Here is a 24,673-nt window from a genome sequence, read left to right on the forward strand (position 1 = left end):
CCTTTGACCAAACACTTGAGGTATTTTCAAAGGAAAGGCATTTAGTTTGATATTTAAATATGTACATTATCAGATGGCCTTGTGCACAGTTTTCAATGAATGAAAAGATAATGCAATATTACACCTTGGTTGTAGTAGTTAGGCCAATTTTTTTTTTTTCACCTAGGTTTTTGATTCAGTGTGAAAAAGTATTATGTATATAGCTATAAACATATATGTATTTGGATAGGATGAATTCAAAATAAAACTTTATTTATCAAACAAAAGGTTTAGTTATATTTGAAAGACATAATGCTATGTCTTTCCATGACCTGCTTTATTATAAATAAATCCACAATTTTCTCCTGTGGACTGACTTAACTATCAACCACCGAACTATTAAAAGGCAATTGTACAGAACACCAATTGTATCACTGGAACCCATTGAGGAAGGAGCTTTCCTATGGTGAGGGAAAAAGGAATGCTTTCTGTGAAGAAAAATAACTCATGGTACTTGCTGCTGCATGAAGTAGTATCTAAAAACTTACAGCTCTTTTAATTCAGGCTTGGAAAGGCAGAGGAGGTGATGAGTAAATATTCAAGAAATGCAAGTGTACCATCCACAGCCTTTTTCTGTGATAAAGAAAAGCCTTTTCTCAGCCATGAGTGTGTTGAACTCTGTATGCTTCGTTGCCTTAGCTGCCATCTATGATCTTGGAGAGGTCAGGACCAAGGGATGCTGAATCAGTCTCTGACAGTGTCTCTTCTCTCCCTTTTGCTGCTGACAGAGTTCAGGATGATGGACTCCAGTTTCTCAGTTGAGCCTGAGCCTCTTCAGCTGCTAGTAAGTTAAACATGCCCAGAAATATTCACAGGCATTGAGGCCAACTGGCACAGAACAGTTCATATCTCTGCTCACAATCGTGTCTTAGCTTCCCTAATGCAGCCATTAAACGCAAATGGCTCACTGGGATGAACCTCGATCCATGCTTACGAATGATTTAGCAGTTTGCTAGTTGCCATGGACCAAAAGCATGCCAAGGACTGCTCTAGTAGTTTGAGTAGATCCAGTCACACTCCTATGCCAAGAGACATTCCCAGACACTACTTAACTTGCTTAAGATGAGGCCTAAGATATTAGTATGACATCTGTCCTTTTTCATCTTTCCCATGCAAGGTTACCTATTTCCAACAAGGAGAAGGGAGTTGCATGGCCCTAAGTTTGGTCAGAACAATAATCTTTCATGGGCTCATGATATCACCCTTATTCAGTGATAAACCTTAGCCTGAAATCTAAGAATGATTGCAAGGAAACAGATGTTATGTCTTTAAAATGGCACAGATGTTATACATGGGCAACTTAACTTCATAAACAAACCACCATTCCCTTTGTCACATCCCACACCACTGTCATCTGCCTGATATTGCATCTGCAACATTTGTAACTTTAAATTACATATCTCCAAAAATGGATCCCATCTCAAGCAGTTGTCATGTGCTGTGACCATGCTAAACTAGAGAACCATAAGATGCTTCATGAAAATTTCTGTGCCCAGCTGCTGAAGGAAAAGTGAGTCTGATTTCATGGGTCCTTCTGAGTTACAGGAAACTGATTGGAAGCACTTTACTTTGAGAAAAACTGACTATATCAGGGCAGGGACCAATTGGAAGAAGACACTTGAGCATTAATGCAATCCTGCACCAAGAGGAAGATCTTGGTATGGTGTCACCCAAATTCAAGCACTCTTCTACACCTTATAGGGACCCAAGCACTGCAAGGCACTGGAGAAAGGCAGAGGAAACACTCTGTGCTTACCTCTCTTCACCATACACACCACAAAGCCTTTCAGTGGGAAGGTTTCAAAGCTACCATCAGAAGCTCTTACCCTCAGAAGGAAGTCATTCAGAGAAACTCATCCCTCTGAATGGTTCCCCTGATCTCTGTGACTGGCTCCTGGTTTGCAGGTGGAGCTTGGGAAGGATCACCTTGCTGTAGTGAGCTGACTGTACTCCAGCAATGTCACTTTCTTGGTGTACAGACAGCACCAAGGCTGCCACCCACCCTTCACAGTGAGTGTTTTTCCCAAGGAAAAGGTGGTGGAGATTTGTGCCAGGCAGCTGGTGCCTCCTCCCAGCTCCTATCTGAACACCTCTGTGGCTCTGACAGCTGCAGCTAAAAGCACCGTGTGGGCTCACTGCCTCAACACTTCACGGCAGCTCCCTGCCTCAGGGAGCTATAATGCCAGGAGGATGGTGGACGACTTCAGCATTAGACTCAGCCAGCAGAGTCTAATACCTTATGATCCTATGATCTAGTGTAAAAGCCAGGAGGAGTGGGAAGCCCAGCAGGCACCTGATTGAAGAGGATGGGGGAGACAAGAGGAGACAGTGTCCTGCTGTGCATTTCCTCCACCTCCATAACCTTCTCATTTTCAAAGAGCTTCCATAGGGCTGTGGCAGCTATTGTTCTCCAGACCTGGTTGATCAGCATCCCCGCTACACTGACAGTAGTTTGGGATTCATGTGCTTCCAGCCCTTCTTCTTCCCATCTGGAAAATGAGCAGCTCATTTGGCTTCAAGAGGAAAATATAAACATTTACAGCTCAGATAAGCCCATGCTAACCTGTTCACGGTTGTGCTACATACTTCATGCTCAGACAGACCCAAATGCATTTACACCAGACTTCACAAACACATCCTTGCTTCCTTGCTTCCTTGCTTCCTTCCTTGCTTCCTTGCTTCCTTGTTTCCTTGCTTCCTTCCTTGCTTCCTTCCTTGCTTCCTTGCTTCCTTCCTTGCTTCCTTCCTTGCTTCCTCCCTTCCTCCCTTCCTCCCTTCCTCCCTTCCTTCCCTCTTTCCTTGCTTCCAAGACTGGCCACAGCTGCCAGATCAAACTTTGGCATAAACATTATTGATAAGCAGAGTCAGAAATCAATGAGAGTTTTTTCATGCCCAAGTATTTAAAGGAGGCTGAAGATTTCTTTTGGCTATTAAGATATAAAGTAGGCTAATTTAAACATACAATGAAGTTTAAAGAGTAATCTTCCATACGCAGGTAGGTAAGAGGAGTTTAAAAGTTATTCTTGTTTCTTTTTTGTTACATAAAAAGAGAAACACTATTGGGGCTGTGAATTTTTTAAAACTTAAATTTTTTCTTCTTTCCTTGGGCTGGAATATGTTTGAGCGCTGCTGCTATTATCTCAGAGATGACAGAGATATTTCCATGTGAATGTTTCCTTTCACAGTCAAACATCCACATTCACCATGTATATAACTTCAACTGAAGGACTGCAGCTCCCCTGTGGTACAAAGATTCTGGGGCCGTTTTGTGCAGATCCTTCTGCCAAAAACAGGGTTAGTAGTGATAGGAAGAACTGAAAGGTCATCCCACGGCCTTGATAGAAACAGGAAGGTAGGAGAATATTAGGGAGAAACTGTAAGGTCTAATATCGAACTGCATTTGGCAAAACTGAGTGTACTTGGATGGCCTGCACCAGTACTTTACTCCTCTGTTTCCAAACAATCGTCCTGGCCCTAGTGATTACCCATCTGAATACAGTGAAGAAGGGTATTCACAGGAAGGATCTCATGATAAAAAGGCTATTCCTGGCCCTCTTTCCATCACATCATAATCTGTCCACTAATATGGCTTGAGATTTCAGCTGATCAAAAGGTCATAAGATGCTACTGCTAAGTATCACTTTGACTCTGTTCAGCCGAAGGCATTTTTGCTCCACGCAGCAGGCACAGAAAAGCTACAGCAAAGCCTCCAAATCTGTTTGTATAATAGATGAAGTCTTTGCTGTATGACATTTATCTTCCTCCAGGGAGTGACACCTGATAAATAAATCTCTAGTCCCCAGCAAATTTAAATAAAACAAAGGCAAATTATACCCCTGCATGCTGTAAATATATAACTGTAGAGAACACAAGACTTCACAGTCTCCCACCATTTCCTTTGCTACAGGAGCTACAGAGTGCTGACCAGCCCCAAATTCTGCCAAAACCAGGGGAGCTCAAATCTCTGAGTATACTACAAAGAATGTGGTGATAACATAGCAAGAACTAGAAGATATCATTCATTTAAAGTAATGAAATGTTAAAATTACTCTTTTTTCTTTAAGTTATCAATAAGTAAAAAACAAAAAAAAAAAGGATTATTAGCATATGAACTGGAATAATGGAGTGAAAATGGGGAGAGATCTAGTAAACAGCTGATCTGTTTCCCAGTGAATAACACTAGGCTGGACAAATTTCAAACATCTTGGGATGAGTAACATCCTACCCAACACCACCACGCTGGCCACTGCTGTACTGCAGAGTTTGAGTGGCTGTGGGTCCATCAGTCCTGGACTGTGCCCATCCCTGGATGCCAGCCATTGCCTCCAGCTCTGACCACAGCCATTTCTTTGGACATCCTGCATCCAAGCAGTTCAACATGGACAGAACCACAGATGGCTGCCCAAAACAGCAGGCAGAGAGAGAACGACTGCCAACAACCACCTGACACCTGAAGTCCTTGTCTGGCAGATCTGCAGAGCCAGTTTTTGTGTGTATTACCACTGGAAAATGCATTCTTTTGCATCTCCCACACACCTCAGGAGTTGTCACAACTACATTAAACCCTTCAGCATAACTCAGACTATCCCCCTGAACCCTGGCCCTACAGATGCAGAGCTCTACACCAGGACTATCAGACAGTTTCCTTAACTGCAATTGGCAGTCATTTTGCTCCTCTCTGTGCTCTCAAAGCTGAGACCCATCAAAGATTAGCAGAAAAAAAATCATGACAATTTTTCCCTAAGCAGCAGCAGTGGTAATAGGCTTCAGGAAAAATCCTCCTAAATGCAAGTGATAAGCGTAGACTGTGTGAAGGCTGACAGGTCTGATTATAATTATCACTGCGAGGGGACCAGTTCTAACCTCCCTTCTAGAAGGCAATGACAATTCCTGGAAGGGAACATGCAAATGAATTATCATAAACAAAATCACTGCAAGTCGAACTGTCTTTCAGTGGAAAACTAACTAAGGTGTTGAACTGGAAGGAAGAAAAACAAACAAACAAGCAAAAAAACCCCAAAAGAAACAACCCAAAACACTGAGCACTCATTAAAGCTCACCCAGAAAGAAAATGGTACTCAAACACACATTTAAGTTTTTGCTGACTTTGGGCTGAGTGGAGTGAAAAAATGAAGCAAGACACCTGAAGCATGGGATGGAGTCTTTGATATATATAAAGAACGTGCTCTGCAGCAAACCATGGAGAGCCTTAGAGTGAATGTTGGTCCACACCAAGCAAAGTATTCAAAACTAAATTAAAACTCAACCAGCCTTTTCCCAACCTTTTCCCCTTCTTTATATCCTAGGAGGAAAAAAGCCAAACACAGCACTTCTCAGACTGCATCTATGCATTGAGTTCCTCAAGCTGCCATCTATACATTGACTGAAATACCACAACATTGCTTTTCAGTAAGGTTTTGAGGTAGATAAGGCAGGTAGTGTTTCTTCAAGATCATACTGTTCTAACCTTCTTGGACCTTTCTCTGATTCTTTCTTAGACTGCAGGTTGTTTTGACATTTCTCATTCTATTTCCATTGGAAACTTGGAAATATGGAAACTTGGGCAATTTGGAATGTTGCCCAAGAATTTCGGAGTAGCAGTATGGTAGCTTTTTCCTCCTGAACAAAGGGAAATAGGTATTATCTTCTTAATAGTGGGCTATCACTGATGAAGAGGAGAGCCTCAGAGTCAAAGGCAGTTCTAGGAGTTTCATTCTCATTATATCTCAATGGAGTGAAGCAAATAAAGTGTGCAAGGAGACATATGGAAGCTCACTATACAAATGGCCTATTTAAGCATCTTACTTCATAATTAGGTCCCGGTGTCAGGAGGTTGGTAATAATTATTAACACATATATATCTTTTGGATGCAATACAAACTGTCCTAAACCCCAACCCATTAGAATAGCACGTATTAAAAAGAAGCCCTTCTCAGCTCAAGATTTTTAGACTTCTTCACTTAATACCTGGCATATCTGTTTCTGTGCTATTCACATCCTAAATTCCATTTCTAGGACTGCAACAATGGGGTATGGAAGGGGAAAAGAAAGAAACAAAACCTTTCATAGCAGTAGCCCTTGGTTCTTACCTTGCTCACAGATTTCGCCACTGGACTCTGCACAGGGAACCCACACTCTCTTCCCAAATTCTTCATCTGACTCTGTGGTGTTTCCCAGAGAAAAGAGAAAAGAGAAAACCTTGATTGTGGGAATGTCTATGCAGAAAATGGTCACAAGTATTCAAAGATTTGCTCTGCCCTTCTCCATTTCATTACATCATTCTCTATGCCCACCACCACCTTCCAGCCAGGACCTTCTGTGCATCCAGTTCCGGCATTCACCCCCAGGCCCACTCAGTTTTGGAAGGTACATCAAGCTTCTCCTTAACATACATATGTGCAATTTTCTCCTCTCATGAACCCCTGGTGAGCACCACGAGGTCACCACAGGTTTCCTCAGTGACCACAGGGAATGTAATGAGCAGCGATAGCAAGGAGTAATGCCATTGATCCCCTAAGACAATCCATGTCAGAAAGGCTTGGGAAGAGCAGGAAGGAGTCACATGATGCCAACCCTCTTGCTTTGTTTAATTGTTGAAGTGGGGAGCTCAAGCCAAGGATTAATACATTGCAAAACCATTTAAAACAGGGCAAATGTTTGTGATTCAGCATCATGACCGAGGTAAACTGCACTTCTGTTACGAAAATGAGATCTTCATCTCCTCTTCTTCTCCTGCCACATCCTCTCACTTTGTCCAGCTCTTGAGTCCTTCACACAAAGGTGAAATATTTTACATTTTCACCTGTGGTGATGCAGATCAGAGAGTGTTTTCTTTGCTCTGCTTTTCACTAATTTTGCCCAAGGCATCTTTTTAAGCAGCAGCCTGTGCAAAGATAATAGGTGGCACAATTCTCTGTAACTGGAATCAGCAACAAATCAGCCATCTGCCACTCCAGGGGGCTGAGATTAACCTAGCTACTGGACCATGACTGCAAAGCATTTGCACATTTAGATTACAGAAATGTGAGGTTACCGGTCCAAAAAAATGAAAGACTGAGAGTGGAGAAGGTGTGGGGAGAAGCAGTGGAAGATAGCCTTGGAAGAGTCTTTAGGATTAACCCTTATAGATATAAGTCATGCCCTAACAACCCCAAGCGCACTGCATTTTTCATTACAAAGTGTTAAAAGGGTGAGGGAGTTGAAGGAAGCAACTTGAGATTCATGAGACATCATGTTCCAGGGAAATACATCCTACAACACTTCTTTGATACAAGGAAAAATAAGGACAAAGACAATCAGCTGCCTTGTCAGTGCCTTACGATCCTCCTTGGGATGTATGAACAAGCTATGCTTGGACTACATGGAAAGTAGTACCAGAGTAACATTTTCATCCCAAGGTGGGCAATTTCGCTGCATTGTCAAGATATCAAGGAAATTAAAAAATGGTTGCATTCTGGAATAAAAACGTTGAGGAAGAGCTCTTAATTTACTGCCCTCGGTTTACCTGCTTGAATGACAAACCCCACATTGCTACTATGAGCAAGTACACTGGTGCAGTTGGTCCATGTTAATATTTGTCCCTGTCTTTGGTATCCTCTCTATAAATCTGTTCAGAATTGATATTTGGTAACTGAAGTATTTAAGAGGTTTAAATCAGTAGTAAACACAAGCTGGCTTCACATCTAAAAGCATGAGGCATGCTCTGTGCAGGTGCACAGCAGGTTAGGAGAGATGCCAGGGTCTCGTTTGCTCACTTTGATGTGAGCTTTAATCCCCACTCCTGGCATTTACTTTCATAGGTTGGCATCCCATGGTCAGTGATCTCAGGTTAAAAGGAAGAGGTTGTGGCCAGAAAAAGAGGTGCATCTGCAGCCAAAAATATCAGCAAGGACTGCTGGGAAAGTCAGGCAAGGTCTGCATGGTGTGTGCCCTTGGTGGGGATGGTATCTTACATATACAATTCATTAAGTCAAAAGAGGCAACTGAAAAGCAAGCAGCAGTCACGTGGGCATACAAAACCACATATTTTTATGCATACACTTTACTCATCAGGAACAGGTGGGATCTGGAGGAATGTACAGTGGCACACAGATTACTCCTAGTTACTTCGTCCACCCAGCCTCCTGTCAGCATTTGTTGTGGTTTCTTCACCCTATCCAAGGTTTCCTGGGCCAAGCACTGCACACCTTTCACTTTTGCAAAGAGAAAAGCAGGTAAAGAGACAATGGCATCTCTTCCGTGCAAGCTCAAGTTGAGCCACCTCAACTGCATGGTTAAAGGCACAGCTGAAAGGAGGAACAGTGAGAAATCTGCAGATGTCCTACTCCATACAAAGCATCAGCTCAGAAGCAATGAGGAGAAATCACTGGAAGAAACAATACAGTGATGAGAGCCTGCTGGAAAACACATTTAAATCTCCCTAAATTCCCCACTGTGTGTCACAATATTTCCAAAAGGTATCACATAAGCAGAATTAGGTGCTCCAAAATCAGGCCCACGTGTCTTAAACCAAAGGTGAGATTCAAAGTGGTTTAGATATATACTAGGACATGGTTTTCAGGTGAGAGGCAGCAGATCACAAGGATCATCCCACACGTGGGAGTACAAACTGGGCCATCCCAACAACGCAACAACCCACAAGCTCCTGACATGCAGCAAGTTAATAAGCCTCTGCCCATGCTTTTGGAAAGTGTCCTTGAACTTGACCTGCTGGCAGCATGACTGCTACAACTGCTGTAAAACTGCATCTGAACCTGTTTTTAAATTCAACACAGGGGGTTTCTCTTTCTCCAGTCCCCAGTTTCTGTGAAGTGGACCTAAAACTTCAAATCCAGATGCCAGCACAGTCTAGAGAGAGTATGTTTATGTTGTGGAAGATGTTTGCTTTCATCTTCATCTATTAGAGTAACGCTTGCTCTGATAACAGTTTTTAAGGGATTTTGTAAAAATCAAAATTCCATAAAATTAAAAAGGTACTTTCCTTGGCCAGCAAATTGAGAGAAGAGGTGACCAACGCAAGGACAGACCTTTTATTCCAGACAAAAATCACTGCAAAACTTCAGACCATCCCTTGAAAATTAATTAGCCTTAAGCATGACTATCAAAGTGTCAGTCCTGTATGTTTTCTTTTTTTTTCCCTTTGTTTTATCCAGACAGGCTTTGCAGGAAGGGGCTTTTGCAACCAAAGCACAGACACTGCATCAACCATCTCAGCTGAGCCACGGAGCTGCCTGCAAGTTGCCCTGTCTTTCAGCAAACGAGAAGCAGAGGGGAACACGGATGCAGGAGATGCTGCACCTTGCAGAGATTCGCGTGTCCTACAAGTAACCTTGCATCAGGATACAGAGCCATGAGAGCAGCCTTATGGGTATGGAAAGAGGAGGAGAACAGTGAGGAGGAGGGGATGGAGCAGCAACAGGGGGAAAAAGAAAAAAAAAAAAAAAAAAATCAGAAAACTCCCTGGGAATCAAGTCCTCTTTTCCTCCTAAGGAAAAAAAAAAAAAAAAATTAAAAATCCCTCCTCAATATGGGAAATAGCGGGAGGATGGTGGTGGGAGAAGAGATGAGCACACTCGCTCCTTCTCAGCTTAATATCCTTTCTGCTGAGCATCTAAATACACACACACACAGGCTACAAGGAAAGCACTTGTTCCAGTTGCTTGCCACGCTGCACCAGCCCCGGGGCGACACGGGCTGAACCCCTCACTACCCCAAGTCCCTGACAAAGGTCCCCACACTTCCCCAGAACCTCGAAACACCACTTGAGGGGAGGTGGATGGGGGGAGAAAAGGATTAAACAGCGAAAGGGAAAGGGAGAGGAAAGAGAACACCCCTGAGCCCGGCCGGTGGCCCCGCAGCCAATTCTCATTCCCGGCACGTTCCTCCGCTCTCCAGCGCAGCCCGGCTTCGAAATATTAGTGTGGCGCAGAGTGCCATTTTCGAGTCACTGCAGCTCCTTCTTGGCACCGGTTCAGCTTTTTGTCTCGCCTCCTTCTCCTCCTCCGAGAAGCGCCCAGCGGAGGGAGGAGGAGGAGAAAAGAAAGGAAGAAAATACAGCCTCCCCTTGGTAGCCCCTTCCCTCCCCCTCCCCAAACCCTGCCTCGCCTCCCCCTGGGCACCCCGCTCCCTCCCAGCCCAATCCCAACCAAACCCACGCCGCAGACATAAATCTCTTCCCACCTTCACAGCAACCAGTTCACAGCCTGCTTCCCCCCCCACCCCCACCTCCCCAACCCTCGGCTCCCACCACCCCTTTTCATCGCTCACTCCTTTGTACTCCTCTAAATTTTTCCAGCCAAGCGTTACAACCTTCCCCACCACCACCACCACCTCACAGCCCCCTTTCTCCTCCATCCCCAAGCCCTACCACCTCCTCCCTTCACATCAGCCAATAAATAAATAAATAAATAAGTAAATAATTTGTGCCATGGTTGGTTGCCAATGCACTGGCATCTCCTCCTCAGCATGGAGAGCACACACAGCACCCACCACATGCCTGACAGGTCCAATCCAGCAGCTCTTGGCTGCCCAAGCACCATGGAGCTGCAGCACCCATGGGGTCACACGCGTGTGCACACACGTGCAGGCACACATGTGTCACGGGGCAGGGCACACTCCCTTTGCACCCTTTGGTGTAGCTGTAAATACAAACTTTCTGCAAGCCTGTGTTTGGCAACAGAATTCCTCCTCCTGCTTGTGGGTCTGGGAGAAAAAAAAAAAAAAAAACAGAGGTGGAACAATGAGGCAGGGAGGCTGAATTTTTTTAAGCAACCCAAACATGGCACTGAGCACTTCTACCAACAACTTCTCAGCCTGCCGTGCTGGCAACCAGCTGCCCTGTTCCAGCCTGGCATGAGCTTTAATTTGTTTTTCTCTCCTCTTAAACACCCTCCTCCCAAATATTTATTCAGTTATTTCATTTTTAGATTTTTTCTTCCTTTTTTTCCCTCTTAGACTGCCCAGAGAGGGACTGCCTCCCAGTCCCACCCACAAATCCAAAGCAGAACATGTGGAAGGAGCACCAAAAGGAATCAAACGTGATGTGATGCTCAGTGGGCCAACAAAGGGGGTGAGGGGAAAGGAAAAACCACATATGTACACACAACATACGCACAATCTTTTCTGAGGAAGATGCAGAGAGTGAGAAATACCCTACAAGAAGGAAACGTGACCCTTGTGCATTCCAGGATGTGCAAGCTCCAGCCCCCTCCAGAAAGGATGAAGGGAACAGGTTTGATTGGGACACAGAGGTAAGTTGAGGCAAAACCTCTCCTATGCAATCAGGCTGAGACAGTGGGGTTGTTCAGCCTGTAGAAGAGAAGATCTCCAGGGAGATATTTTAGCAGCCTCTCAGTACCTGAAGGGACTACAGGAAAGCTGGGGAGGGACTTTTTATAAGGAGTGTGAGGACACGTGTGAGGCTTTAAACTGGAAGAGGGTAGAATTCAGATAGACATTAGGAAGAAATTCTTTGCTGTGAGGCTGCTGAGCCCCTGTGCCAGGTTTCCCAGAGAAGCTGTGGCTGCCCCATCCCCGGCAGTGTCTCAGGTCAGGTTGGATGGGGTTTGGAGCAACCTGGGCTGGTGGGAGGTGGCAAGGGTTTGGAAGTAGATCTTTAAGGTCCCTTCCAACCCAAACTATTCCATGATTCTGTGATTTTACAAAAACACATTCTCCATGGAAAGGGGAGTTAACTTTAAACCAGTTACTTTACTACAATTAAACTAGAGTTTGAAACACTAACACATGCCTGACAGAGATAAAGTGATGTAAAATGCACTTTATCTGGTGCCTGGAGGAAAGAGATTTAGAGAAAAAATATAATAACACCATGCTGATGCTGCAAATGCCTTGGGAGGGGCATGGATGGAGGGGAGAATATGTTCTGAAGATTTTGGAAGTGGTGGCATGACTACATTAGGCTGAAGATGCAGGGCAGAGTATGGCCCCATAAACAGATGCTCATGTGCTTAGGGATTTTTATGAGCCTGATTGGACCGGCTTGTCCACTGAGTCACATCAGGAGAAGCTCCTTGGAAGCCACTAGAATTAGAGGATGGTGAAACAGATGGGCACTCACCACGTCTTAGACCTAGAGCCGCCACTCCCTACAGCAGTGAGACCCTTGGGAGACTCAGCAAAAGTGCCAGGAAAAGGATATATCTCACTGAACATGCTCTGGCCACCCCTCAGAGCAGCAGAATAACCAGCTCAAAAGCTGGGTCACAGAGACAGACAGGGAGACAGGAAGATAGACGAATGGACAGCATGCTCAGGGTGGTACAGACAAAACAGCAGTGTCCTGAGCAGCTGCCTAATATGTATCTTGGCAAAACCTCTTCTGGCTGTGGATGAAGTAGAAACTGTGGGCTGGAATCCTAAACCTGTCTGTTGGTCTGACTTTTGTTTCCCTGGCCTGCATTTATAACACAGGAGAAAAGCAGAGGGCTGGGTGACAGCCTCTCACTGCCAGGATTCACATGGAGGAGCTGGTTCTTTGGCCACCTCCAGCTGCTGCCTGTGGAGCAGCTGATGGGCAAGTGCTGAAGTGGACTTAAAACAAGCAGGTGCCCTGCTGTGATTGCACTCATTAAAGAGTAAGTGCATTTGCATGCTTAAATTGAGCTTCAGCCAAGTGTCCTTAGGAGAAGCTCTGCCACTGGGACACATTCCCTCTTCAAAGTCCATATAGAAGCTTTCTCCAGGGCACTTCAGGTGGGCATAGCTAGGTTGGATGGACAAACAATCAGGCAGGACCATCAAATCTCCTCTTCTGAACTGTGTCTTTACTGTCTTCACTGTGTCTTCACTTCCTTAGGCCCTTTGCCTAAGGATGCCATCCAGCATTGGCAATATTCACAGAATCACAGAATTAAAGAAATCTGTGAATTAGGAGTGGAAGGGAAGATCATCCAGTGCCAATGGGCAGGGACACCTTCTACTAGACCCAGCTGTTTGCCTCCAATGTCAGCTGGTGTCCACCCAAGCTCTCTCTCCCATATGGTTTACACATCCATTTTTCTTTCTTAGCTGTTCCTCAGCCTTAGGGTGTGTTTCTACCCTTTCCTGCAGCCTTTAGTGTCGAGTGCTGGCATTCGGCAAGGCTGGATGAGTCCCTCATCTGTGTCCATGCAAAGCAGACCCTTAAGCTTTGGAGACCCCCAAAGAGAAGGTATCATTGAAGTGACTCCCAGATAGAGACACCTTCAGATCCTTTGAGTCGAAAGGCACTATAAATAAAAGATATTACTGACTAACAAGTTCTCAGTTGCAAACTGGAGTGGGAAAGAATATTTTAGCATCCTCTTTCTATGCATATTAACTCTTGGCAGACAAGAACATTCAGGTCTTCAGAGATGAAAACTTCACACAGTATGCAGCACGCTGAGCCCATGTGCCTCATCTCCAGTTTCAACAGCAATAAAATCCATGCTGCCCCAATGCTACAGCCCCACAGTGCCACAAGCACCCAAATGCTGTGTTCTTTTAGGGGTTACAACAGTGAACATACATTCCATGGTGATCTTTCCCAGGAAAAACTCAGTCTTTGCTGCTGTAGGCTCACAGTGAATGGTGACTGCTCCTAAAGATTTTTTATCAAGTGGCTTCTGATGCTTCTCTTCCTAGGGTGAGCAAGCACTTTGTATTAATCTGGCTTGCTTTAGTGCAGTGACCCAGTGCTGTGCTCCACTGCTAAAAGTTCAGGTCCCAGCTGCGGGGTTAAACTCTTGCTGACACTGTCCTGATTTCTCAGTCTCTGTCACCCACACATCCAGGGAGAGGAGGGGGAATGTTTGCTTTTTTTGTTTTGTTTTGTTTTGTTTTGTTTTTCCAGGCTGGAAAAATAAAATAGTTCTGCAAAACACAGAGAAGATGTGATAAAGGAGATGAGCAAGGAAAGTGACCGCAACGTGTGTGGTGGTGTAGAAGAGAAGAAATCCTCTGAGCAGCACAGGGAACATCATCACATTATTCTCTTTCTTCATCAAGGAAAGAATCTTGCTCAAGAGGCAATAAAATGTTATGGGCAAGGAAAAGCTTTTAGGAAGCCTTAAAGCACTTGTGTGCGTGCACAAGTGCACAGGGAGAGACACAGAGGGGGAAATCACTATTAGTGACGGGTGAACTACAAAAGGTTGGATGGTTTGTTTTGGATAAAGATCCCCACATGCAGATGCTTATCTAAAGCCCTCAGCCTTTAAAGCAGGGCTGGGAATGTCTTAGGAACAGACCCTTCTTGCATGATTTCCAGTATCTCTCAGAACAGTCATTCATGCCAAAAATACCAAAAAACCCCAGATTTTCTTTTTTCTGCTGTATTTTATGCAGTGTTTTTGCTCTGCTGCTTCTGGTTCCAAGCAAAACCTAAAACCATGAAGTCTTAGACTTGAAGATTGGATGGGGCTTACTTAACTTCAAACCATCCCAGTCTTAATGACTGCACAGATATAAGAGCAAAAAAGAAAAATGGTGCTGTGATTCTATGGAAAAGTTTAAAAGAAAGAAAATTGGCAGCAAAACAAGCAGGCTTCCCTCACTAATAGCCATGATTTCTCCAACCTTAAGCAGATTACTTATCTGTAAGCTGGCTACTCGTCTCCCAGGTATCATGCAAGATCACTGCATTCCCAGTTCAAATTATCCTGTGAGTCTTGGGTGGCTATTAGTCAGTAAATACTACTGAATCAATAAACAAAATAAAGACTTTGAAGAGAGGCTTGTTTCCCCACCCAATCTTGAAACTCATCAGATCTGCAGTAGCCCTAATTTGACAGAGAAGGAAGAAACAAAACTGTTTGAATGTGATCCAGTGCCCTCCGGTTTTCTTGAATCAGAGTATAATTGAGGTAAAATAGCTCAGGGAGGGTGCTGTTGGGATGAAAGAGGTATGTTTCGCTCAAGTCCCCTGGACAAACAGGGCTGTTGCAGGCCTGTTTTTGATCTCTGGCTGGGTTTACACTAGGATACATCAAGTAATGTTACTCACTGTGTTAGGCAGATCAGAACCAATGTGCTTTTAAGGGTGTTGCCATATGTCCTTTGTCCCTGGGCTATTCACCTTGGGAAAGTTAGAAGCACACACATTCACTCTACATCAAGTGAAGTATTAATGTTTTGCTCTTAAAACCAGGCAACATTTTTTTCTTATATGTTTTCTCATGGTGTTTTTTCCTTCCTTTGCTGTTATTTATTAATTAGTCAAAGAAATGCTCTTCAGTTCACCCAGGTGTTTTAGAGATCATGACAGGTCGTTAGCTGACACAAATCAGGATAATTCAAACCAAGACAAGAGAAACACTGATGAAGGTCAGTGGAAAAGGTGCAGACCAGGACTTTATACTACAAAGGCTTCCAAAAGCACGGGTCACAGCCTTCTAGACAGTGCATTACCAACAGTCTAAGTATATGCTAAGGTCTCAGGTACAAGAGGCCCAAGACCCCATTGATGCCCACACAGGAGAATTGAGAGAAGCTCCATCATCCATCATTCACTCTGCCCTTTGCAAATTCTGTTCACTGTGTCCTGCTAAATTCTGCAGGGTGATGATCATTTTTGTCAAAACTTGGTTCTTGTGCATCTTCTTAGTTTAGCAGGTGGGAGAGAGGGATGGGTTTAAGATTGGGCTTGAAAGACATGAAGCAAACAATCTGGACCCTTTCAAGAGAGTTGAGCAGCTGAGAAATCTGTCCCTGAGCTTTTGGGGTTTTTTTGTGACGAAAGTGACCCAATCTATCTAGTTATTACACCATTCTCTGCCCGTGTCTAACACATAGATTGATATTTACTTGCAGGGAAAGCTTGGGGGAGATGGGAGTTCCCATTCACTCATGTTGTTTACCACTCCCCCAAGGCCACAGGCTTCAGCGACGATGGAGCAGACCTCTTCACAGGTGCAGAGTTTACATGCCAAACTGGGTTATAAATCAGAGCAGAGGGAGAAAGGTCTGGAACAACACTTGTTTGTAGAAGCGACTGCTGAAAAGGGATGTTGACCACGTTTATTTTACAGGGATGATCTCCTAAGTCTATGCTTGCTCACACTGCATCAGAGAGACTGGGTCATGGGACGGAAATCCAAGGAGCACGTCAATAATTTCCCAGAGATTACACAGGGGGTGAACTTGTCCCTGATCTCCATCATTGGTTCAAAACCAGGAATTCTCATACCCTTTCAGACAGATGGCTGGCCCTATTACTTCTTATGTTAGATTTCCCATTGAGGCTGAAAGCAAATCCACATTCAAGCTGAAAGTAAACAACCTGTGAATTCAAAAGGCATTAACTCAAACTGCCAAAGCATTTGCTGTGTATGCTGCAGATGTCAAATAGACAGTTTCCCACAGCCCTGAGCCTCGGCACATAACTAAGTTACACAGCAAAACCTTCCACGCAGCCCGAAAATCCATCCTGTGCAAAACTCGCTCTCCTTAATGGCATTTTAAGGTCTGGAGCCTCAGCTGGAGTGAATTAATTTAGTCCCTCTGATTTGAATAGAGCTACACCAATGTATACCAGATGAGGATTTCACCCTTTGGAAGCCAAGTGCGAAATGTCTACCCACTACTTTTTTAACAGTGTGGTTTGAGAAAAAAATAAAAGTGTTGTACTTTAAAGACTGAAAGAGCACTAGTTAAGTTTATCTAATTTCTTTGATTAATTCCTGAATAAAAAGTATGAGAAAGTTTGGTCCCAAAGAATCAGGTTTTGCTGCAAAATGCATATAGATAACACAAGATATAAATACAAACAATGCAAGTTACTCAGCTTCTTCTGGTTCCTGATACCTTCCCAAGAGCTAACAAAAAGTTAACTAGGAACCCAAGCATGACATCGCTCTGGTATTGCAGTAAATTCAGAAATTGGAAGGGACCAAATAAAACATGCTGATTTTATCCCGCCAGGCTTGAATGAGGAGGATAAAACCCATGAAACTAAGCCATGCAAAAAAATCCACATGGTCCTTGGACATGAAGATGTGCTACACTCTATTTCTAATATGTTTTGGTGTGAATTAAACAGCAACACTGGAGTCATACCCTGTTAATCAGGCTTCATTACATTTAATTCAACATAACCTCATGGTATAAATTCAGGAACCATTACCCAAATTAAGCCCATGATTCATTCTTTAGTATAAGAGGCCCCATTTGGAGACTTGGATATGCCTTCCCCGAACTAAACTGGTGGTCAAATAGCACACCAATAAATATGAACGGAGTTTTTTTGATGGTAATGAGAAATAAAACTTTAAACTGTTTCAGCCTGAAGCCACTACCCTGATACAGGCTATCAGAAAACTCACCTCCTCTTTCCTCCAGCCATCCTTATTTTCATTTTACAATTCAGTGTAAGCTGGCAATTAGTAATACTTTGTCTGTTTATAGAGCCTTCCATCTGAGGATCTAGAAGCACTTTGCAAACACTAATGAATTAAGCTTCTTAACACCCCCTGTGAGACAGATACTACTATCTCATTTGCACAGCTCAGAGAAGAGGTGCAGGTTTGCTGAGGGTTGCAGCCAGCCAGTGCTGAGGCTCAGAAGCCACTCTAGACCCCGATGCTCACTTTTCTCTCAATAAAACAAGGCTTTCAGTGGATGTGGTGATGTGCCTGTCAATTTCTAAACCTTGTAATTGTCTCTTGGAACTGCCAGTGTACCCTGACATCAGGTTAAAAGCACAGAGCACTGAACTTCCACCCGCAGAGAGAAATGAAGTCCCATTTACCATTGAACAAAAACACCATGACTATGCCATTCATCTTCATCTAAAACAATAATTTACAAATATGATCCTCTCACGTTGCTGAAGGGAAGAAAATCTGGAATACAGTTGTCCTTTTCTGTGTTTTAATACCATGAATCCTGGACAAAACAAAGGTCTGTGAGGATTCCTTTTCTTTTCTTTACAGCTTTAATTGTCCTTATATTTTTTTCATACAGGGGAAAGGTAAAATGTTCAAGCCTGCCTGCAAATCATAATGACAAGAGGAATATAAAGACAAAGAATATAAATATAAAGAATATAAAGAATATAAATATAAAAGAATATAAAAATATAAGGAATATAAACAGGATATTTAAAGAAAGACTACAGATTTTGCTTCCAACACTATCACAAATGCCCAGGTCCAAGCCAAGCCTTAGGACAAGATAGGCATTGATGAGACAAGTAGTTTTTTTCCAAAGCACAATCTCATTGATTCAAGAGCAGCTAACGGCTGGTACCTATTTGAAGCATTTTTCCAAGTAGCCTTTCTCCAAACGCATGGCAATCAGACAATTTCCATGATGATTCTTCTGTCTAAAAATACACACCTCCCCCTCTTTTCAATTTATCACTGAGACAGTCAGTCTGTTTATTGTTGAATTTTTACCCATTTAATAGTGCACTTAGGAAAACTTAATACAAACATTGACCAATTCATTGCTGTCACAAAAAGAAAAGCCCTAGAAATAATTAATCTAAGCAGGAGTCAAAAGCAAGTCTCTTATTTAGAGATCAGTCAATAAGAAAAATGTTATGGAAACTATTCTAAACAGACCTGATTTTTTTCTTTTTTTTTTTTTTCCATTTCTTTTTTTTTTAAATACCTCTTTCTTCTACAGATTGAAATTGAGAACAGCAAATAAAGTATTTAGTTTTGGTTTGAAAATTTGATGGTGACCTTAAATCCTAGAAATGGGGCACAACCAAAAAGACAAGCATTTGACGTATTCAGAGTGTTGATTTGTGAACTATTAGCAGACAATTGTGTGCCTAAAAATACGTTTTTGAATTTTTTTTTTAAAAACTTTTCTTGATGTCTTCCCAGTTCATGTCTGTTAAATGTCTCTATGACATGGTGATGTTTGTCTCCTGAATAGAGGGATCCCTAGAAGCAGGTTTCCATCTGGAATATTAAAGGCACTATTCAGGAATACTCCGCAGTATTCACAATCTCCACAAACACTCCTGCTGACAAACATGTTTGCTGGAATATTTGTCAAGAGCAAACACGATGGGATGGTGGGAGAAAGTGTACAAAGTATAAGCAAGCTTAAAAAAACCCCAACAGCTAATGAATACTTGTGGAAAATGTCTTACGGTATTTCCTCAGCTACAGATGCTAATTATGAGAGCCTATAAAGCCAAAGCTCTCTTGCTGCCTTCCTCCTCATGCACTCCAGAACTTAAAGCCACTTTCTTGACTCCTTGTTATGTCATTCCCTCTAATATATGCTGGATTCAGGAACAGTTTTAATTCTGTGTGTGTGTGTGTGTGTGTGTGTGTACCAAATGGCTACTGTCTCTAACCAAAGAAATACTTACAGCAGATATGCACTTATATCTGAATTGGTCATTTTTACATGTTGACCAATATTGAGTCACCACATTGTTACATAGTACTATGGAAGCTCTCTTCAGACTTCTTTTTTCAGTGACAAAAGCAGCTAATGGATTCGGTCTTCTATTATAAACAGTCCAGCAGAAATTGAAAGAAACACAGCAAATATCATGATGCTGCAGTCCAAAAGCAGAGAAGGGAGGAGAAAAGCAAGGAAAGACAGTGGACATCCTCAGATCTGCAATATCTGAGTGCTTGAGGGTGGTGAATTAAGGATACTGAGCCAAGTTGATGCCAGGGAGCTGAGCATGAATTTATGCTTGATAAAGTCAGCTCTTACTGAGTGCAAACACTGCTTAAAATGACTCAAGGCATTGAAACCCAGCATTTGTAGTTAACTACCAAAGCAAGCATTTGTATCACGTAGCAGTGGGATACAGCACGAGGTTAGCATGAACTTGGTCACTGAAGAAAACACATGGGGGAATAGTTTGCTCTCCTTCTTCCATGAGCTGTGTCTTACAAACTCTGGACCAAAATCTGCTCCTAAATGGAAACTTTAATTCAGTAGGACTACTGTGAACTGCCTCTGCCACAACTAGCTTGCAGCAAAAGCCAGGCTGAATTTGTACCTGGGCTCCTTGGAATGCTGTTGCAGTGGCTCACCACTGTATCTGTTTACCACTAAAGCATGACAATTTCTTTTTCACCTGACTAATACTGAGACCCTAAGTATGAGCCAGAATTTACTGAAAATGATCCTTGCTCTGCTGTGCATACAGCTAGCTCACACAGTAAAGAGATAGTTATTCTCCTTTCTTAAAAAAAATGCAAATCCAAATCCTGGTTCACTGCAAATAGGTTTTTATTTTGCAAATTCTGCCTTTCGACTGAATACATCATTCTTTATGTTTCTCTTTCCTGGAAGGTAAGGGAAAGTGATGGACCATCCAGAATTTTTACAGACTGTCCCCTCTGGTCATGCATTGCTAGAAATGGTACTGTATAATGCATGACTTACCTGCAAAGACATTGGAGAAGTAATGAAATAAGCAGATGCTCCATCAGCAGGCTTTTAAAACATTGGTATTGCAATCTGAGATGCAGTCAGCCATTACATGCATATGGCCTTTATTTATGGAGCTGATAAACGCTCTATGTCAGAAGCAGTCAAGCTACTTTTTACTTTTTGCCTTTCCTCATATTAAAGAAAGTTGCCATCTGGTTATTTTATTCTCTTGCAAGCTCCAGCTTTGGGAGGAAAAGAAGGATTTACCTCCTGACTCATCTATTAAAAATAGAGCTCTAAAAACTGGACAACTTTATCCAAACAAATCTCATGGAACTCCCTATAGTGTTTCCTCTCCTCCTACTCCAGATGATCTCTGAAACAGGTGGATTTCACTGGAATTACCTATTTCTTTTCATCAGCTAGAAAGGAAGCCCAGGACAACCAGCCTAGCTGTAGGTGTGAACATCACAGATGCCAACACCACCACAGCTGCATATGTGCACTCATATACAATTTCATTTTTTTTATATTTTTCAGTCATCAGTGTTGTTCTAGGTGATTTCATGACACATTTTTACCCCAAACTCCATTCCAAGCACCAGTGGCAGAGAAGCAAACAGGGGCATAGATGAAAGGGAAGGATGGTGTTAACATTAGCAGCCACCATATGAGGAAAATTTTGCAACATGAGTAAAATAGCCATCCTCAGCTGCTTAAGGAGTTAAGTTCTGAAGTCATGGAGTCTCAAGCTTGGTGGCACAAGGGAGGATTTCAGCTCTCAGTCAGTGCTGTGTTTGATCGCTGCTACATCATCCAAAGGTTCTCAGCAAAATAAGATGATGGGACACAGAAAAGCTCTTCTTTCTAACACTGCAAAGGAAACTGCTGCTTGCTCTCTTACAGGTCCCCAGCCAGCTTATGTGCATCTAATTACTGAGCCGCAACTCAAATCAAAATGCCCCACTGCAGCTGGTGTCTCACTTAATCCACTCATAACACGAGCTAGTTAGCATTGATGTTCTTGGTAAGTTTATTCCAAATGTGGTCAAGTCCCAAGCTTTCAGCTTAGTTGCTAGGACTAAGGTATTTTCTGGTCTGCTGACAGCTTAGGACTGGGTTCAAGTGATGATGCTGGGCTGGGCTGAGATGAACACTGGGACATAAGCATTGCTGCTACACTTCTCTTGCTGCTACACCCTAACTCCACGCAGAGTTTGCAGCAGAATCAAGATATTTCTCATAGTTTTCCTCATGCCTGACTTCAAATGTCCTGACTGGGGGGAGTAAGGAAAGAAAAAAATTAAAAAGTGAAAGAAGTCAAGGAACAGCTCTGTACTTCATGTTATCCTCTGTGAGCAGAGCAGAGAAAAGAAGCCAGTTACCAGAGCTTTGCATTTCCTTTTCAACTTATGGGATTAGAAGATGAGAGCAGGTGCTAATGGGAACTTTGCCCATGGCAGAATATCAGGATCCTAAATCTTCATTGCTGAAAATGACAAAAAACCCTAGCAATGATCTATAATGGCTGCACTTGGAAATTGGTGATATAAGGAATTGTCACTTGGCAGAAAACTGACTTTCCGCTCCTTCAGTGCACCACAATTTCAGTTTAATTTGTAACAGGATGCAAGTGTAAATGAACTGACAACAGAGCTATCAGCTATTCTGCTGGTAACACTTGGAGCAGTAGTTTCTATTTGACTAGACACAGCTGTCCACTGCATGGAACGACCTTTAGCCCCGTCCTTGGCAAAATTCAATTCTCTCCATGTCTGACTCCGTCTGCAGGGACTTGAGTAGCGGAGCTGCCAGAATAATCAGTGCATTGCTTAATGACAGGCACTTCAACCAGCAACGTGGTTGTGCATTGTCAGAAACAGAGCCCACAGCTCCACGGAAAGCAGGGGGGAGCCTCCTTGTTATTCAGAAGGAAATAAAGCAGTTGTATAGGAGCCAACGTGAATGCACGTTGCAGCCTTTGCTTGATGAGCATCACCAATGTGCTCAGCGCCATGTGTATGTATGTAAACACAGAGTTTTCCAGTGTTTGTGTGTTTATCAGCAAATTTTCTTTTTTTTTTTTTTTTTTTTTTTTTAGATTTGCCTCTAAAATACAGCTGGAATTCTGCTGCTGCTCTGAACTGCACAACTGCAATTTTTATTTCTGAAAGTCCAAGTGTATATATGTCCCACAGAGTGATGCCTATATAGCAATCCAGATGAATGTCATCTAACGTGTATATATATGCCTAGATATACATATCTTCAGAGTGTTTATCACACTGACTATTGTAGTAAGAGAAATGTTTTGACTGCTACTTGTGTGAACTGATTTCTGCTTGAATCATAGAATGGCTAAGGTTGGAAGGGACCTTAAGAATTATCTACTTCCAACCCCCCTGAATGGGCAGGGACACCTCCCACAAGACCAGGTTGCTCCAAGCCCCATCCAACCTGACCTGAGACACTGCCAGGGATGGGGCAGCCACAGCTTCTCTGGGAAACCTGGCACAGGGGCTCACCACTTTCACAGGAAAGAATTTGTTCCTAATGTCTAACCTAGTTCTCCCCTCTTCAAGTTTGAAACCATTGTCCCTTGTCCTTTCACTACACACCCATGTCCAAAGCCCTCCCCCAGCTTTCTTGTAGCCCCTTCAGATATTGGAAGGTTGCTCTGAGCTCACCTGGCAGCCTCCTCTTCTCCAGGCTGAACAACCTCAATCCCTCAGCCTGGCTTCCCAGGGAGGTTCTCAGCCCTCTGAGCATTTGAGTGCCTCTCCTTTGGACATGTTCAGGAGCTGTGTCCTTCTTATGCTGGGGAATCCAGAACTGGCCTCACAAGAGCAGAGTAGAGGGGAGCATCACATCCCTTGATTGCTGTCTGTGCTTCTTTTGAGTGGGTATCTTTCCAGCAATATGACTGAGGCACTCTCTTATATGTGGTAGGTAAGGCATGTCAGCATGAAATTAACTTGCATATGTCCAAGCCCACATCATGGCTGGACCCACAAGGATGAACTCAGGATGTTACTGGTTGATTCAGGAGCTTGAACATGTAAACCAGAAATTATGTTGGGTCCAAAAGTGGACCCATGCCTTCTTTAATCCAGGATCATCGGAGACATGCAGTGCTTTGTCTGATTGCAAAGGGTGAGACACCAGCTCCACCTGACCCATGAGTCTCTGGAGATTTCTCTGCTGTTTTTACTTCAGCAGAGCTGTGTGCCTGGCTCTACAGAAAATTTATGTTCAGTTATTACTCTGACCCACTGCCAACATTTTCCTGAGATACACAAGTGAAAAAAAATGGGGAACAATGCTCTTGCACAGCTCACAACTCAGCCAGAATGGAGGGTAATTTCATGGGAGAAGAGAAAAGGCATGTCTTCAGTCACAGAGCTTTTGTTCCTGCCAAAATTCAAAAGCTCTTTTTTAAAATAAATTGGGATATTACAGTTTTGTTTTGGTTTGGTTTATTTTGTTTTGTTTTGTTTGTTTTTTTAAGAAAAAAAATACTGATAAAGAGGTCACAAGAAACTGTGACTATGGAAAACATTAGGCACATAGAAACACTGGCCTTTGTAGATGAGAAAACAAGGTGGTCTCCAAAGTTGTGAAACTCCATGTTACAGGAGACCATAAGTAACCCAAATCACTGCCGCTGCCCTGCCACAAACTCCTAATAACTGCTCCTGCTATTCAATCAGCTATTCAGCCCTTCCCTTCCCTTCCCTTCCCTTCCCTTCCCTTCCCTTCCCTTCCCTTCCCTTCCCTTCCCTTCCCTTCCCTTCCCTTCCCTTCCCTTCCCTTCCCTTCCCTTCCCTTCCCTTCCCTTCCCTTCCCTTCCCTTCCCTTCCCTTCCCTTCCCTTCCCTTCCCTTCCCTTCCCTTCCCTTCCCTTCCCTTCCCTTCCCTTCCCTTCCCTTCCCTTCCCTTCCCTTCCCTTCCCTTCCCTTCCCTTCCCTTCCCTTCCCTTCCCTTCCCTTCCCTTCCCTTCCCTTCCCTTCCCTTCCCTTCCCTTCCCTTCCCTTCCCTTCCCTTCACTATTTTTTTTTCAGCTGTAACTTTTGATAGCTCCATAAGTATACAGAAACAAGCACAACTAATACATGTTTTTATTGTCTCCCTTCTCTCCAAAATGCCTGAATAATTCAGAAACCAATATGATAGGATGCAACAGTACATAGTAGCAACAGTAGAATAGTATCACCTCTTTGGATAGCTTAAAAGCATATAGCAACTTGCTGGGAACTTGTATGAAGCATAACATAGTATGTCCTACACAGCAGCTCAGT

General features: G+C 43.2%; 1 protein-coding gene across 4 annotated transcripts in view; it reads right to left on the minus strand.

Annotated features, from left to right (window-relative positions):
* The window catches only part of SETBP1 (SET binding protein 1), a 262,561-nt gene that overhangs the window by 138,231 nt on the left and 99,657 nt on the right, over positions 1-24,673 (minus strand). For 2 of the 4 annotated variants that reach the window (XM_071730720.1, XM_071730717.1), the window contains one exon: positions 6,129-6,200. The exons of the other annotated variants lie outside the window; for them this stretch is intronic. In XM_071730720.1, coding sequence (XP_071586821.1) covers positions 6,129-6,200 — 72 coding nt within the window. The remainder of the gene's footprint in view (positions 1-6,128; positions 6,201-24,673) is intronic. 4 annotated transcript variants of the gene reach the window in all.

This window comes from Heliangelus exortis, chromosome Z, assembly GCF_036169615.1.
Source record: "Heliangelus exortis chromosome Z, bHelExo1.hap1, whole genome shotgun sequence".
Taxonomy (NCBI): domain Eukaryota; kingdom Metazoa; phylum Chordata; class Aves; order Apodiformes; family Trochilidae; genus Heliangelus; species Heliangelus exortis.